Consider the following 17,158-nt stretch of genomic DNA (forward strand, 5'->3'; position numbering starts at 1 on the left):
GGAAAACAGACTAATAATGTGTTTTATACATTCTCGTCTGTGAAATGCGCCACTTCCGGTATTTTGCAGGTTAGTCGACGCAAGCAAAGTTAAGTCGAGGATTTAAAAAAATTGAATAGTCTAATAAAATCGACGAATCGCGACAGCCCTACCCACAACATTAAAGATCCAGCAGTATATGTAACAGTGGGCACGGGGTACTTTTTATCCCTGTTTGTACTAAACCCATCTGGTGGGTTTGCTGCCAAAAAGCTATTTTTTTTGGTTTCATCTGACCATAGAAGCCAGTCCCGTTCAGTCGTGTCTGACAACTGAATATGCTGGAGAGATTATGTTTGCGTGAATACTTAAATACTGTAATTTTGTGTATACTATTATAACTCGTACTTCTATGAGTAATAGTTATAAATCTGAAAGTCTTTTTCCTTTGGGAGGGATCTACCTACCAACTTCTCACAATCATTAAACTGGTTGAGGTTGAACCATAGAACAGACAACTGATTTTCTTGGCAGAGATATATTATGAAAAAGAAAAACAACAAAAATGAAATTCACAATAATAAACCCCAAAGCAAAATAACATACCATAAACCAATTGTACAAAAAGACCCAAGAAAACCAATACAAAAATATGTCTATATACAAAATGAACAGTTACAATATGAGCACGAAATGTTCATGTAATGAAGATGGTTATACTTATATGTCCCAGTCCAAAAATGAAAGAAGAAACCTTGTAGAAAAGGCAGATGTAAATGGTTCTTATCCTTGTGATTAATATCCAGTTTCGATGACCCAAAGTAAGGAGATGCAATGCAGGGAAATGAGTCCTTTATATTTTCAAGATGTACCATGCAGTAGTAAATGCACCATTGATACAGCTAAAGAGGATAGGTCAAAGGAGTCCTTCTACAAACAACATATTAACAAACATTAGAATAAACCTCAAAACCATGAAATGCAATTTATACAGCCACACTGTGAATATGCATAAAAAAAGGACCTTATTTTGATTGAGCATAAAACAACATGTTTCCCAATCAGGACATCTCAGTGAAACTAAGGCTACAAGAGGGAAGCCATACTTTCCTCTTACCAAACAGCTCTCTCTTCTTCTACCACCTAACTGTATTTAAACTTAGCAGAAGAGTACCATAATGTCCCCTAATGATGGGTAGTAGAATAACACCCTAAGTAACATTTAACTGTTACACTATGTGTATATTTATCGGGATAGCGTGCAGTCGGAAGCGCGTTTATGATGAGCGTGAGAAATGAGCAGAGAAAAGGTAGCCTACTCCTCTCAGAAAACGTTCAAATAAAGGTAATTAAACATCTACAATTATTATTTAGAGCATTGGGATCGATACGCCATCTTGAGGTACACTCAAGATGGCGGCGCGTTCACACGCTGCGGCTTCTCACTCTCCCGACAGAAAGGTGTTTTCGTGTTTTTTGTCTTGTGAGTCGCAGTGTTTTTGTACGTATTCGTCGCGTCTATCTGTCTCTAAGCGCGCATACAGTCGTGAGTTTCTGCTCGATGTCGGCAGAACCACATTTTTAGAGTTAAACTCTGCGCACGCCGAAGAGCTGCGGGATCTCGGTCTGCTCCGGAGGCCCACACCATCACCGACCCCCACTACTGCATCTCGCCCACAGCGGAGGCGCCACAAGCGGCGTGAGAGGAAGCAGAAGAGGGGTAAGCGCGGAGGTATCCGGGCTAGGCTAGCGGCTAACTCACACAAGCCAGCTATCCCCACCATCGTACTGGCTAACGTACGCTCTTTGGACAATAAACTGGACTACATCCGACTACTACGCTCAACTCAGAGGACTGTAAGAGACTGTTGTGTTTTTGTGTTCACGGAAACATGGCTCAACAACAGCGTTCCGGACTGCGCTATTCATCTCGATCAGCTGACATGCTATCGAGCGGACAGAGCTCGCGTCGAGGGAGGTAAGACCCGCGGCGGAGGGCTTTGTGTTTACATCAATGACGCGTGGTGCCGCGATGCTGTTGTGGTCTGCAAACACTGCTCACCCCTGGTGGAGTTTATGATTATTAAGTGCCGGCCGTTCTATCTACCGAGGGAATATACAGCCATACTGCTCGTTGCTGTATACATCCCTCCCAGCTCCAACAACAACAACAGGAGCGAGGCACTAAATGAACTGTACCAGCACATCAGTGAACAGCAGACAGCCCACCCCGATGCTTTTCTCATCTTGGCTGGGGATTTCAACCACGCAGACTTAAAGAGTGTGTTCCCAAAAATACACCAACACATAAACTTTATCTGTATTTATGTTCTACTGTTAGTGTTATCTGTATGCACCAAGGGTCTGAGAGTAACGCAATTTCAATTCTCTGTGTGTATGTGCTGTACATGTGGAAGAATTGACAATAAAGCAGACTTGACTTGACTTGACTTGACTGATAGACGAGGGATTAATGAACTCATTTTTGTGAAAACCTCAAAATCGACTAAAATCAATATTTTTCTCCTGTTTTGCCTGTAGCTCAAAATTAGCCCATGCACATTCCGAATCATTTTACCAGCACGGGTCACATATAATTTATTAAATGAGCAATATTTGTTACTAAAATAAATAAATAAAACAATCAAAAAACATTTGCACAAAGCCGTTTAGGGTAGTGCCCCAAGTCTGTCTGTTTAGACATTTAAAAAAAAAAAAAAGAATTCTATTTAGCTTTATTTTCTAGTCATTTTAGTATTTTAAATTTTATTCATATTTTAAACTATTTAAATTAGTTAGGGCAACATTTCTTTAACATTTTTGTTTAGGTTTTTTAAGTTTATGGTTTTTATCTAATATTTTAAGTATTTATTAATATTTTAATTAATTTTTATTTTTAAATGTTCAGTTTTCATTTTAGTTTAAGTTCTAGTTATTTGCTTGCCATTTTTTATAATTTTTTAATAGTTCTTTTTTTTTCAGTTTTGATAATATAAGTACTTCAACTTATTCATAGTTATCTTAGCTGGTTGCCAAGGCAACATGTCAAATTTTTGTTTAGGTTTTTTTAAGTTGAATTTTTTTCCATCTAGTTTTTATTTTATTTCAGATTTATTTCAGTTAACGAAAATGATTTTAATTAGTTTTATTTTTAGTGTGCACTGTTGATTCATGCATGTAAATATGGCCAGTAGAAACTGCAGTGAGGATGTTTCTGTGGTTTGTATATCAGGTGGTACGATGCCTCAACAGTTACAGGCCATCCAGGTTCACCCTCAAAGCAGTGACAGCAGTCCAGAGATCAGCCGGACCTCCACCAGCTCCACTGGTACTTACAGCATCACCCTTGTGACGCACCGATACTGCTCTGATCAGTGACTTCAGTAAGACGTCTCCTCTGTCTCTCCCACAGCAAGCCACACCGCTACGATAGTCACTTCCTCAGTACCTTCTTCAGTGGCAGGTCACATGATGTACCCTGGAGCGCACGTCATGTATGCTACATCCACCCCTACCCTTGCCGACGGGAGTCTGACTGTGCTCAACACCTTCCCACAACCACCCACTGCAATGCACGTGTCCCACACGCCAGCCCAAGACTCAGGTCAGTCAGTCAGTCACAGCTGTGTAGGCATATCGGTGTGTCAATGTCTCGGTTGAATTGGCTTAATAAGATGCACGGATAGTCTTGGAACAACATTGAAAACTTGTAAATATGCTAATTCTGACATTTTGAACGCACCGTAATTTCATTGTTACAAAGCTCTTTGTTTTGTTTCGGTCGTGTTTAGGTGCAGTTCCTCAGATGTTTCTCACGGGACCTCCTGGAACTGTACAGATCCCAGTTTCAGCCGTCCCACTACATTCGGTAATATAGCGGACAGTAAAAATACTCTCTATGTACTTTCACTCACACAGTTTTCACTGGAAATGTATTGCATTTTTGTATCTGAAAGTTTAATGGGTTTTGTGTGTGAAAGTAGCTTCTGAAACTGGCCTATTAATGTTCTAGTTAATAGAAAAAACAATTTCTTCATGAGTCACGTCTTTTCTTGTAATAATGGATTTCTTTTTTTTTTTGTGCAATATTTCTGCTTCACAATTTTAAGGGCCAGATTCACTAACAGCGTGCGCCAGCGCAAACTGTCTTTTGCCATTAAAATAGTACTGTCCGGATTTACTAAAGACGCGCAGTAGGAGTTTCCCTTTCAGATGCAATATTTATGGGAGGACAGTATTAAAATGAATCATGATTTACTAACATTTGCGCTTGTCAAATTACTGGTATTTGCGCCATTATTTAACGCTCCAAAAAAAGCATGTCTTAAAGCAGATGCTAATTTGCGCTGCTCTTGGTAGATTGTGTTGGTCATTATGGAAATGATCTGGCTGCGTGCGTCTGTGTTTTTTAATTTGAGCATTGTCAGTAAATCACCTGCAGAAATTTCCACTCCCATCGGCGCTGTTTGAATTGTGCTCTCAAATTAATTTGTCCTGTTTAGTAAATCTGGCCCCAAGCCTTTTCTTAAAACTTAGCACCTTTATTCTCAGAATAGTACAATTTTATTCTAAAAACGTGACTTTATTCTCGTATTGTTACAACTTTGTTCTCGTTAAACACAATCCCTTTATTCTCATAACATTCTGCCTTTATTTTCGTATCAGTACACCTTTATTCTCATAATGATATGATTTTATTCTCATACTGTTATGCCTTTGTTCTTGTATTGTTACATCTTTATTCATGTTACAGTGTCTTTATTGTCGTAACATTAGGCTTTTACTTTAGTAATGTTATGATTTCATTCTTATAACATTATGCCTTTGTTTCATGTAATGTTATAAGATTGTTCTCAAAACACTGCAGATTTATTCTTGTAATGTTTTGACATTATTCTTGCAACGTTATGTTGATATTTTCAAATCAGTTTTATTTTCATAATATTATGACTTTATTTTTTAAACATGGTGACGTTACATCTTTACATCTTGGTAATGTTACATCTTTATTTTAATGTTATGCTTTATTCTTGTAACAATGCCTTTAATCTTGTAACATTAGGCTTTTACTCCTGTGATGACTTTATCATCATAACATTACGCCTTTGTTCTTGTAATGTTACAAGATTAGTCACGCCATGCCATTATTTTCAAAACAACTGCGCTTTTTGTTCTCAAAACATTGTGCTTTTATTGTAGTAACACTGTGCTGTCATTTTCAAAACATTAGCTTTATTCTCAAAACTTTTCAACTTTTGAACGTTTTGACATTATTCTCGTAACATAACATTTGTATTTGTATTCAAAACCATTTTGTTCTCATAACAAACCGATTTTCTCGAAATTTTCTTATAATGTTGTAACTGCTGTTTTTATTTTTAACGTGGCACTGAAATGCCGCTGTAGATAACTAACTGTATGACTGACAGTTAGGAAAGTGCTGTTTCTTCACGTTCAGCTTTGCCTGTATGTTTATGAAGACGGATAAGAGTTTTGTTTCTGTCCTTTCAGATGTTAATAAACCAGCAGGCCACCGGTAGCAGCAGCAGCACCCTCACGGAGCTGCGGGTGGTCAATCTGGACAATCCCAAAGCAGACTGACTCATGAAGCACAAGGCCGGTGTGACCGCTCACTCACACTGATTCTCCAAGGATCACTCATGCCATGCAATCAGACTGCCATTATATTTATTACTGCCTTCTCACTGCGTGGGGTTCAGAAACCCGTAATGAGGTGTAATGGGTCGTTTGAAGGATGATGGCATCTCCTCACGGACTCGTTTTGGTGGGTAGTGTGATAATAGATGATGTTTGTTCACACGCATCTATACTTCAGGATTTCATAGAGACGTCTGCACCATCACTGCTGGGTCTTCACCTGCTTTTGCAGAAAGATGGACAGTTATGTTCGCTTTCAGTAAATTCAAAACCTCTTCGCTGTACAACAGTTGAAGTATCTTCAGTTCAATCTTTCTGTCTTTTGGGGAATGCCTCTCTTGATCTGATTTGTAATTCACCTCCATACATTTTAAGATCTGTGAATCTTTTGAGATCAAAAATCGATACTTTCAAGCATTTATGCTGTGAAATTAGCATAGTTTTGGTATAGTTTTAATGGCGGGTTGTGTGTTATTTATCATTTTAAGGAATGTTTAACCCAGAAAGGACAATTCTGTCATCTTTTTCCATCTCTCATGTCATTTCAGACGCAAAAAAAAAAGAAAAGTTATTTTGCAGAATGTGCAAACTTCTCTCCATTTAAATAAATGGTGACTGATACAGTCGAGCTCCAAGTCCCACCTTTTTCTAATTTTTTCTTGTTGTCATTTTTAGAGCTCAGCAGTATCCATTCCTGTTTACAAGCATTGTCAGATTTGGAAAGACACGAGAGTATGAAAATTATGAGCGAACTTGCCCTTAAAGTAATGCTAGATACTCTTGCACTGCCATCAGCACTCACTAGGGAGTTCATCTACAGTTTGAATCCATCAGTTCTTAAACATCATGTCTAAAAATACAATTTTTTCATCCTCATCACGTTCTCTATGGCTTTTGTTACTCAATTAGAAGTTATAGGATACTCTAAAACGATCCAGTTATTTCAGTGTGCTGCTATAATTTGGATTGAAACATGATCCGTACTACAAAAATGTCAGAAAAAAGATTGCATGCCATTCCATGTTGTAATACTGTGCCAAACTATACTGTACGTACCGATAGCTGGAGAGAATCTAGCTGTCAGAAGTCGAATTTTCTGCTTCAAGGCTTCACATGCTTTCACTTTTTATGATGCTGTAAGAGGAAAACACTGACTTGCATTTGCACTGCATGACAACGTACCGAAAACAGCAGTGCTGCGCGATCATGTCAAGTGAATAAATGACACGGATTGTGCTCTCATGGCTTTAGTTTACCGAAATAATAAAATACGTGATGGATCTGCTACTAGGTACTAGAATGGCAAGTTTTGTTCAAAACAACTGTTGTTTTCACTGAAATCGCTTAAATTAAATCAAATGTAGTGAAAGAGTTTATACGTGCACCCATATATTAATATTGTAAATGGTTTTTTTTTTCTTTAATTTCTGTCACCTTAATTATGTGAAAGGATTATGTCAAATATTTCATTTGGTCATCCAAAGGGCTGTAAATCTCGACTTGTGTATGTATATATATACGATTCATTTGTTTTTTCTCCATAGATTTCACTCTTTCAGACTGCAAGTTTGGACCATAAAGCCTTTTTCTCGTACTGTTAAACGGATTTATATGGACCATGGCAATACCGAGAGTTTCAGGAATGTCGTCTTCTCTTTGTTTCGTGGCTTTTCAGTTTGTGGAACCGAGCACAACATGTCGACCTGTTTGACCAGCGCAAACCGGATAACGAATGAAAAAACATTGTGGGATTTATGAAGCGGCCAGAACAAAAGTATTTGACTGTTTTATTCAGTATTGATGCGTTTTAAGTCCAGGGGAAGACTTTCTTTAGTTGTTTATTATGTTCCTGGGTGAATTTCATGAATGCTTTCAAGAACTTGTCCAGGTCATATTTCACTCCCAACCAAAAGAAAAAATATATTTTGCATAAAATATTAAAGGAATAGTTCACCAAAACCTGAAAATTAGCTGAAAATGTATTCACCCTCAGGCCATCAAAGATGTAGATGAGTTTGTTTCTTCATCAGATTTGGAGAAATGTAGCATTGCATCACTTGCTCAGCAATGGATGCTCTGCAGTGAATGGGTGCCGTCAGAATGAGAGTCCAAACAGCTGATTAAAAACATCACAATAATCCACAAGTAATCCACACCACTCCAGTCCACCAGTTAATGTCTTGAGAAGTGAAAAGATGCATGTTTGTAAGAAACAAATCCATTATTAAGCTGTTTTAAACCATTGCTTACAGCTGAAATACGAGTTTGGATTCTCATTCTGACGGCACCCATTCACTGCAGAGGATCCATTGCTGAGACACTGATGCAATGCTACATTTCTCCAAATCGGTGTTTTTAGGTGAACTATTCCTTAAACTATTTTTTGTCTTGTGACTATTAACTACATTTTTGCTGTTTTGATACATCAAAACGAATTAATTAAAAGATAGTAAATTGCAATGTGTTTAGATATTGCGTTAGTATTTGTTAAATAGCTTTTAATTTATGAAAATAGTTTTACTGTATTACAGTAATAATAATCACCTTTTGAGAATATTTATTTTGGGAAAACGTCATGAAAATATTTTCACACTGCAAAAAATGTGGTTTTGCTTTATGTGAAGTATTATCATCACTGTTAATACTTTTTTTTTTTTTTTGTCGAGTGAAATATGACCTGTGTGTTTGAGTGTCTTTATATTGGCTGTTATAAGAAATGAAACTGTGTAAACACTAGATGAAAGTGTTGAATGTACTATATATACTGTATATGGCCCTTATTGTACATCGGATTTCTGACTTCCAAAAACTTTAAGTAGCTCAAATGGCTGCATTTGAAATTTGAATATTTCTGCACCCTGGATGTATTTAGTGGACTGTATATATTAGTTTTAATGTGAAGCACCGACATCTGACAGTGCTTTTTCTTTTCTTTCCTTTAGCACAGTGTAACCAGTCGTGGATGAATTATTTGCTTTATTATGTTCATTATCTTCTACAGTGCCATTTTCTGAAGAATTAGTTTTGTTTTATTAGATTGTTTGTTTTTGTATTACATGCTGGGTAAGTTTTAATTTGATTAAAATTTAAGTTGATATTACGAACGATGAAAGCGAAATCCTGTTTTAACCACTAATACATACTTGTTGTAAAAGTAATGCTGGAATTATGTATAGAGCTTTCTTTTGTAATAAAAGAAAGATTTGAGAATAATTTTACACAAGCAGGACATTGTGAATTATGCCTTTTAAAATAGTGTAATGTTTTCATGTAAATCAACTTCTGTCAAATATTGCTCATACTGCACACTACTTGTATTATTTCTGCAGTAAGTTCACAGTGCATAGTATGCAAATGTTTGCTTCTAACTATATTTACCAGAATTTGAATACTGTATCCCAAAATGCAATGCACTTGACTTTCCATTTCAACTTTACAGTTAGTATCTGAATGTTGTCAAATTAACCAAATATTCAACATAAGTTAATGTTCTCGGGACTGAATATGCAAGGCAGTGTTTCTTTTGTTTTTGCAGCATTCATACTCCAATGTTAGTAAAGGAATAGTTCACCCAAAAATGAGAATTTGCTGAAAATGTGCTCACCCTCAGGCCAACCAAGATGTAGATGAGTTTGTTTCTTCATCAGATTTAGAGAAATGTAGCGTTGCATCACTTGCTCACCGATGGATCCTCTGCAGTGAATGGGTGCCGTCAGAATGAGTCCAAACAGCTGATAAAAACCACAATAATCCACATGACTGCAGTCCATCAGTTAATGTCTTGTGAAGTGAAAAGCTGTGTTTGTAAGAAACAAATCCATCATGAAGATGTTTTTAACTTCAAACCGTTGCTTCAGGCTAAAATACGAGTTCATAATAAAGTCCATCCCCTGTTTTGAACCGTTTTCGCTGGTGCTTGATCTGTATATTTCTCTCCTGATTCAGACAAATATGACTTTTTCACTAAATTGACTAGATTTTACCCGTGAAAATTCACTGAACAGCGGTGTAGGCTATTAAAAACATGTTCTGATAAAGTTTTGTTAACATTTCCATTAAGTCGAGAAAACAAGTTCTAAATGTTCTCTGAAAGTTCAAAATGTCCAGTTTTTTTTTCTTGGTTATATAAACATTACAGGCAACATTAAGGGAATGTTCCATTTTATAATTTTGCAAACATGATGGGAATGTCATTTTTGAATGTTCTCTGAAACTATTAAGTCCAACTAACTAGAAAAAACGTTCCATAAGCAACGTTTTTGTACTAAAGTTTTGAGAATGTTACTAAAGACCAACAACCCTATTGGCAAAGGGCATCTCAGGAACCACACTGTAATGGTTTGAGTCTTATCTCTCAGATTGGTCCTTCAAGGTATCTTGGAGGGGTGAGGTGTTCAAGTCGCAACATCTAACTATTGGGGTGCCTCAGGGCTCAGTACTTGGACCACTTCTCTGTCTACAAGGCATCACTAGGTTCTGTCATTCAGAAACATGGCTTTTCATATCACTGCTATGCTGATGACACTCAACTCTACCTCTCATTCCATCCTGATGATCCGAAGATAGCTGCTTGCATCTCAGCTTGTCTAACACACATTTCTTACTGGATGAAGGACCATCACCTTCAACTCAACCTTGCCTTGCCTTGTGGTTCCATCAAACCCATTGTTTCATCACAGTTTCACCAGACACATCAACCATAACTCCTTCAAAAACCGCTAGAAACCTTGGAGTTATGATTGATGATCAGCTTACTTTCTCAGACCACATTGCTAAAACTGTCCGGTCCTGCAGATTTGCTCAGAAGATCAGGCCCTTTCTTTCGGAACATGCTTCACAACGCCTTGTTCAAGCTCTTGTTCTGTCCAGGCTGGACTATTGCAATGCTCTCTTGCTTTCACAGACTTTTACATTAACTGTTCCCTCCTGGTGGAATGACCTGCCCAACTCAATCCAAGCAGCTGAGTCCTTAGCCATCTTCAAGAATCGGCTAAAACTCTTCCATCTTTATTTGACCCTCTAACTCTAACACTCTCTATTCTAATTCTATTCTTTATACAAAAAATAAAAATAAAAAACTTGCCCCTTTTAGACTTGCAGTCTATTTATTTACTAACTGCTTATTTTCTTTAAAAAAAAAACTAACACTTGCTTTTCTAATCTTTTTGTATTCTATTTGTTTTCTTTTCATTTATTATACAATTAACAAAAGCAAAAAAAAAAAGGCCTCTAACACTAGCTTGCTCTATTCTATCTGTTTTCTTTTTATGTATTATATAATAATAATAATAATAAAACCCTTGCTACATGTACTGCATTAATCTAACTGCGACTTGTTATAGCACTTGTATATCATTGCTCTTGTTGATTTTGATTGCTTCTATTGTCCTCATTTGTAAGTCGCTTTGGATAAAAGTGTCTGCTAAATGAATAAAAGACTTTTACATTAACTGTTCCCTCCTGGTGGAATGACCTGCCCAACTCAATCCAAGCAGCTGAGTCCTTAGCCATCTTCAAGAATCGGCTAAAACTCTTCCATCTTTATTTGACCCTCTAACTCTAACACTCTCTATTCTAATTCTATTCTTTATACAAAAAATAAAAATAAAAAACTTGCCCCTTTTAGACTTGCAGTCTATTTATTTACTAACTGCTTATTTTCTTTAAAAAAAAAACTAACACTTGCTTTTCTAATCTTTTTGTATTCTATTTGTTTTCTTTTCATTTATTATACAATTAACAAAAGCAAAAAAAAAAAGGCCTCTAACACTAGCTTGCTCTATTCTATCTGTTTTCTTTTTATGTATTATATAATAATAATAATAATAAAACCCTTGCTACATGTACTGCATTAATCTAACTGCGACTTGTTATAGCACTTGTATATCATTGCTCTTGTTGATTTTGATTGCTTCTATTGTCCTCATTTGTAAGTCGCTTCGGATAAAAGCATCTGCTAAATGACTAAATGTAATGTAATGTAAAGACCAGCTAAGTTTGAACCAATGTTCTATTAGAATTAACGGACAAACATAGTCAGAACGTTCCCTGTCGGCTCTTTGATTTCTACTGCGGTGCAGTTTGGTCACCCGGGAACTAGAATAAGAAATAGGATGGGATTTAGCACTTAGCTAGTACGTTTAAATAACAATTCTCATGTTGTAACGAGACGGTGTGTGATTTAAGGCGGTTGCATTGTTCTTAGTGTAATATAGCAAACAATTACCCAGACAGCAGCTGCAGCGGTTTCACCTGATAACGTTACTTTACTCGGTATTTTTGTAGACGATATTTCAAGCGTCTAACGTTACACAAAATGTGCCCCCCTTCTAGTCAACAGTTATTTGCGTCCAATTTGGGTTAGTGTGAGTTGGTGGTGCCTCTGTGCGTTAGAGGGCGCTGTGTGTGTGTGTGTGAGTGAGTGAGTGAGTGAGTGAGTGAGTGAGTGTGTGTGTGTGTGGTTTGACTCTGCTGTAATGTCATCGGGTGTGTATTATATCGTGGACTAGAGACCGCCATCCAATGTAATGGTAAGTCGCTGATGCGTGCTGCAGTGTTGAGCTGATTGAGCTCCAGTCACGTCGTTTGGATGATCGTTCACTGCTCTCTTCGGTCGTTTCCCCCTTTTGCGCGTCAGTGTGAATATCGATATGTTTTATTTTTGGATGAGCAGACTTCGGTTCACAGCAGACCGTCCGAGTAAAGCTGAAGTGCATCGGTTCGTGTTGTTTGCTGTTAGCCAGCGCGCTAATTCCAGCAGAACCGATGTGATCCAGGACGCTTTGAGTGACTATAAAGCAGATGCCAGTTAAACAGAACTGAATTGTATGCGTATGTAATAATTTCAGGCGCTGGAGCATTTATTTCTTGCAGCCCGCTGTTTTATAGGAGAATAAAAAGGTGGTTTTTGCATCACGTGAGTGAATTAGATTAGATAGAACATTTAAAACCATAAAAAGAAGTCAAACATTTCGATGAACGATTAAAGGGTTTGTTTAGGGTTGAAGGTTATGTTTTTGTACGCATTTAATACTAAATAGAAATGTTACTAAGTGTTGCTGTTCTTGCCCCGCCCCCTCTTTAGTCATTTTTACGCTGCTAGTAATTTTTTTTACAGTATTTTTGTACTAATTTATTGTATCAATAATTGTATAATAATATTCACTCATTTTAACTGAGTTTAGTAAAGTGAAAATTGCAACCATTAGGCCTACTACTTTTATTCGGCGATAAATGTCGAGATTTACGAGGGTTACGAACGTGTGGGCGTGGTTTATTGAAATATGGGCGTGGTTTGTTGTAATATGGGCGTGGTTTATCCGTGTTTACGAGAGACTGGCGACAACAAAAGTGTTGTGAAAATAATGATTTTTTTTTTTTTGGTAGTTCCTTGTAGTTCAGACAGCGTTTACACGACACCGATTTTAACTAAAAACAAAAAGCCATTAATTTACACGACAGTGACATTTTGGGGGCCTGAAAACACAAACTTTTGAAAATCGTGCAAGTTTTTGTAAATGATACTGTTATTGTCTCCGTGTTAACTACAAAAACATGAATTTGTGAAAATGGCGACGTCATGCGCTAACATATTTGTGACCCTGGAGCACAAAAGCAGTCTTAAGTCGCTGGGGTATATTTGTAGCAATAGCCAAAAATACATTGTATGGGTCAAAATGATTGGTTTTTCTTTTATGCCAAAAATCATTAGGATATTAAGTAAAGATCATGTTCCATGAAGATATTTTGTACATTTCCTACTGTAAATATATCAAAACTTAATGTTTGATTAGTAATATGCATTGCTAAGAACTTCATTTGGACAACTTTAAAGATGATTTTCTCAATATTTAGATTTTTTTTCACCCTCAGATTCCAGATTTTCAAATAGTTGTATCTCGGCCAAATATTGTCCTATCCTAACAATTGATTTATTCAGCTTTGAGATGACGTATACATCTCAATTTTGAAAAACGGACCTTCTGACTGGTTTTGTGGGCCGGGGTCACATATTGTTTCTTTACAAAGTGACATCGCCAACTACTGGCCTGGCATGAAGAATGCAGCAAACTTTTCAGAAATGCAAAGGAAAAACATTTCTGGTTTTAGTACTTTGTTGTTGTGTCAATGTACCCTTTAAACACCATTGTTGAGCAAGAAATTGACGAGGGTGAAGGTTTGGCTGGTTATCATAGTCCCGGTAGCCTTGTGTCTGCATCATTATCATTACAGAAACAGGAAATGTTTTTTTCGGGGACTTCCTGCTAATGTCTAATAAATCATTTCCTTGCCTTTGCAGGTGTAATTGAAGCAGGTCTTAAGATGCTGCTCTCTTTGGGGATGCTGATGCTCTCTGCCACACAGATTTACACCATTTTCACGGTTCAGATATTTGCCTTCCTCAACCTCCTGCCCGTGGAGGCCGACATATCCGCTGTAAGCTTCTGACACACGGACAGCAACAGCAAACTCAGATGCATTTAAACACATGGTTGGCAGACAGTAATTCATGGGTGCGTTTGTTTTTCAGTATTCATTCGACAATAAGACGGAGAACTTTGATGATTTGCCAGCTCGATTTGGCTACAGGCTGCCCAGTGAAGGACTAAAGGTGAGCTGGCTGCATGACATTGATGACAGACACAATGTTTAAAATAAATAGCCTTTCTGTCCAGTGGTTCTGTTCCAAACCCTAATGAGTGCCCTTACTACAAACTACATTCACTAGATCGCTCGGTTATGATCTGCCATTATTTTGCTGCAGCTTGATTAAGGATTTTTTTTTTTATTTGAGTAAAGCAAGATTCCCTGTTAAAATCTTGAAGTTTATTAAAAATGCAAAGGCAAGCCATGACTTTTATGCCTGATAGGTGTGATTTGATCATTTTATAATAACCTAATTATGTTTATTATATTAACTGCAATTACTGTTATACGTTTAAATTTGTTTAATTCAATTTGTTTACATTTTAATTAAACATGCAAATTTCATGTGTAGTTTTTTTCTTTATTTTAATATTTGTATATTATTCAGAAATATTTTTGGACATCATAGGTTAGATCACCTTAATAACATCAATAAATATTACTTTACTGTGTATAATACAATATTCAGGTTGGCTGGATTAATGTGAAGTGCACTAAATACATATAGAAAGATTTTAATTATTTGAAAATATAAAATAAAACATACTTGCAAATAATATATAAATAATTAACTACCGTTTAAAAGTTTACGGTCAGTGCGTTTTATTTGCTTGTTTGTTGTTTATTTATTTTTATTTTAATTTTTTAAAATAGTAATATTTTTATTCAGCAAAGATGCATTAAATTGATCAAAAGTGACAGTAAAGACATTTATAATGTTACAAAAAAATCTAGTTCAAATAAACGCTGTTCTTTTGAACTTTCTATTGATCATAAAATCAACATCCTGAAAAAAAAAATGTATCTCAAGTTTCCATAAAATTATGAAGCAGCTCAGCTGTTTTCAACATTGATAATAATAATAAATAAAAAGAAAAAAAAAGTTTCTTGAGCAGCAAATCGTCATATAACAATGATTTCTGAAGGATCATGTGACACTGAAGACTGGAGGAATGATGCTGAAAATAGAGTTTATGCAAACGTCAGCTGTTCCAGATTGTTTTCCAGCACCCAGATGGCGTAAAGGGGGTTAAAAAAAGATGTTTTGACCTGACCCCCAGACCTGGTAGCAGCACTGACCCTGATCCATGTGACGAGTGGAGACGATTGACCCAAAACCCGCTCCACGTCTCCGCTAATGTGAAATCTTACTCTCATCTGCAGAGCTGATGACCTCAAAGCAGAAGCTCTAATGACGAAGATGTGCAAAACTACTGATTTACACCATCAGTTGCCTGAATGACTGGTCGATCGTGAGGAAGCACTGTATAATTTGCTCGTGTAGGGTCCATCAGAATCCAGTGAGATGTGTTTTTAAGAGATGCTTGGATGATAACCGCTGCCCTTTAATAGTATAACTGGCTGATATTCAACAAGTAAATGGACTAAATTACTAAAATCTTTTAAAGAAGCAGTCTGTCTTAGTCCTCACCAAAAACAGAACATTTGTTACAGCAGTTGCGACAGTAAATGTCCAGGAATGTATTGTTGAAGGTGGTGAGCTTGTTACGGCTTTGATGGCTGTAATGGCGCTAATTTAAGGGTTTTTAGACAGTCTGACAGTTTGAAACGCTAGAGAACGCTCTGACGGAGCAGAGTAAAGGCTGGAATACACTACACGACTTTTAAAATCGGAACAGATTTTGAAACGCTAGACATCACGACAGAGGGTCTCACACACCGCCAGACTTTAAAGTTGTTCCGATCACAACAAACTCATGCCGAAACGTGTGCCTTGTTATGTGTCAACTTCTCCAGACTGTAAATCGGGGCAAAAGTCGTGTAGTGTATTCCAGCCAAAATGCCTTGGAAAGTGTGGAAGGATCCGAGTCCAATTAAAATCATGCAAGAATACAGTAAATTTCCAAATGTACAACTGGCTGCTCAACACATGGCTGCAATGCAAGTTAACAAAGGCAAAGTTTTCTCGTTTGGTCACATGACAGAGAATCAGTGTCGCAAACCCTTGCGTTTTCTATCTACGTCCTAAATTAGTGTCCACACCAATGTAAAATAACGTTCTTATTATAAGTGTGCACTGATGTTATATTGACTGCAGCTTAAAAACCCTGTTCACACCCAGAATGATAACTATTAAGATAACTATAACAATAGCTATATTAGCGTCCTAACCAATGTAAAATAACGTTCTTATTATAAGTGTGCACTGATGTTATGTCAAGAATGATTACCATTAAGATAACTATAACGATAGCTATATTAGTATCTACAACAATGGACGATAATTATAAGAGTCGTCTGCCACTACTAAATCCTGTTCACACCAAGGACGCTAACTATTAAGATAACTGTAATGATAGCTATATTAGCGTCCACACCAACGGACAATAACGTTCTGTTTACTATAAGCTGCATTTTTCTCCCGCTGCAGTTTGCCTCTAATTGTTCTGAAAGTGATTCGAACAATATTGTTCCTCAGTGTCGTTATCGTTATATTTGCAGTGCAGACTGTGCTATTCTCGTAGAATTAGAGCAATTATTAAAACTTTATAGTTACTGTTATAGTCATCGTCCTTGGTGTGAATGACCCATAAAGTTGAGGTTACATTTATCGTTGATCAGTGAAATTCCGCAAGCGAATGCTATGAAATGCGACAACAAAATAAACATCCAAAGCCATTCTGACAGCTAGCAAACGAACCAACCCCAAATAACTGCTTTCCAAATAGATAATTTTATAATATTGCATGTTACAGAAATGGATTATGGATATTCATTTTTGCTTTGTTGCTAAGTTACGCATCTCCACCCACACCAACGTTACTGCTTAACCAAGAGACTTGCTGTTGGTCAGTGCTGCACATTCGAGTGTCAAAATTCACCACATTTGAACCCAACGCAAAATTTGTAGGGA

General features: G+C 36.9%; 2 protein-coding genes across 5 annotated transcripts in view; both read left to right on the forward strand.

The window, feature by feature from the left end:
- srfa (serum response factor a) overlaps positions 1 to 7,578 on the forward strand; it is a 40,202-nt gene extending 32,624 nt beyond the window's left edge. For 2 of the 4 annotated variants that reach the window (XM_016474475.1, XM_016474477.1), the window contains 4 exons: positions 3,212 to 3,307; positions 3,392 to 3,583; positions 3,771 to 3,847; positions 5,491 to 6,169. In XM_016474475.1, coding sequence (XP_016329961.1) covers positions 3,212 to 3,307; positions 3,392 to 3,583; positions 3,771 to 3,847; positions 5,491 to 5,580 — 455 coding nt within the window. In that variant the 3' untranslated portion in view covers positions 5,581 to 6,169. Of the gene's footprint in view, positions 1 to 3,211; positions 3,308 to 3,391; positions 3,584 to 3,770; positions 3,848 to 5,490; positions 6,170 to 7,181 lie in introns of those variants that run through there. The other 2 variants (XR_001632999.1, XM_016474478.1) reach the window with 2 other exon arrangements.
- A 4,613-nt stretch (positions 7,579 to 12,191) lies between these two features.
- rnf13 (ring finger protein 13) overlaps positions 12,192 to 17,158 on the forward strand; it is a 23,940-nt gene continuing 18,973 nt past the window's right edge. Inside the window, exons 1-3 of the mRNA XM_016474461.1 lie at positions 12,192 to 12,269; positions 13,937 to 14,073; positions 14,168 to 14,248. Of these exons, the coding sequence (XP_016329947.1) occupies positions 12,227 to 12,269; positions 13,937 to 14,073; positions 14,168 to 14,248 (261 nt within the window). The 5' untranslated portion in view covers positions 12,192 to 12,226. The remainder of the gene's footprint in view (positions 12,270 to 13,936; positions 14,074 to 14,167; positions 14,249 to 17,158) is intronic.

This window comes from Sinocyclocheilus anshuiensis, unplaced genomic scaffold (assembly GCF_001515605.1).
Source record: "Sinocyclocheilus anshuiensis isolate Anshui unplaced genomic scaffold, SAMN03320099.WGS_v1.1 scaffold2020, whole genome shotgun sequence".
NCBI classification, from domain to species: Eukaryota; Metazoa; Chordata; class Actinopteri; order Cypriniformes; family Cyprinidae; genus Sinocyclocheilus; species Sinocyclocheilus anshuiensis.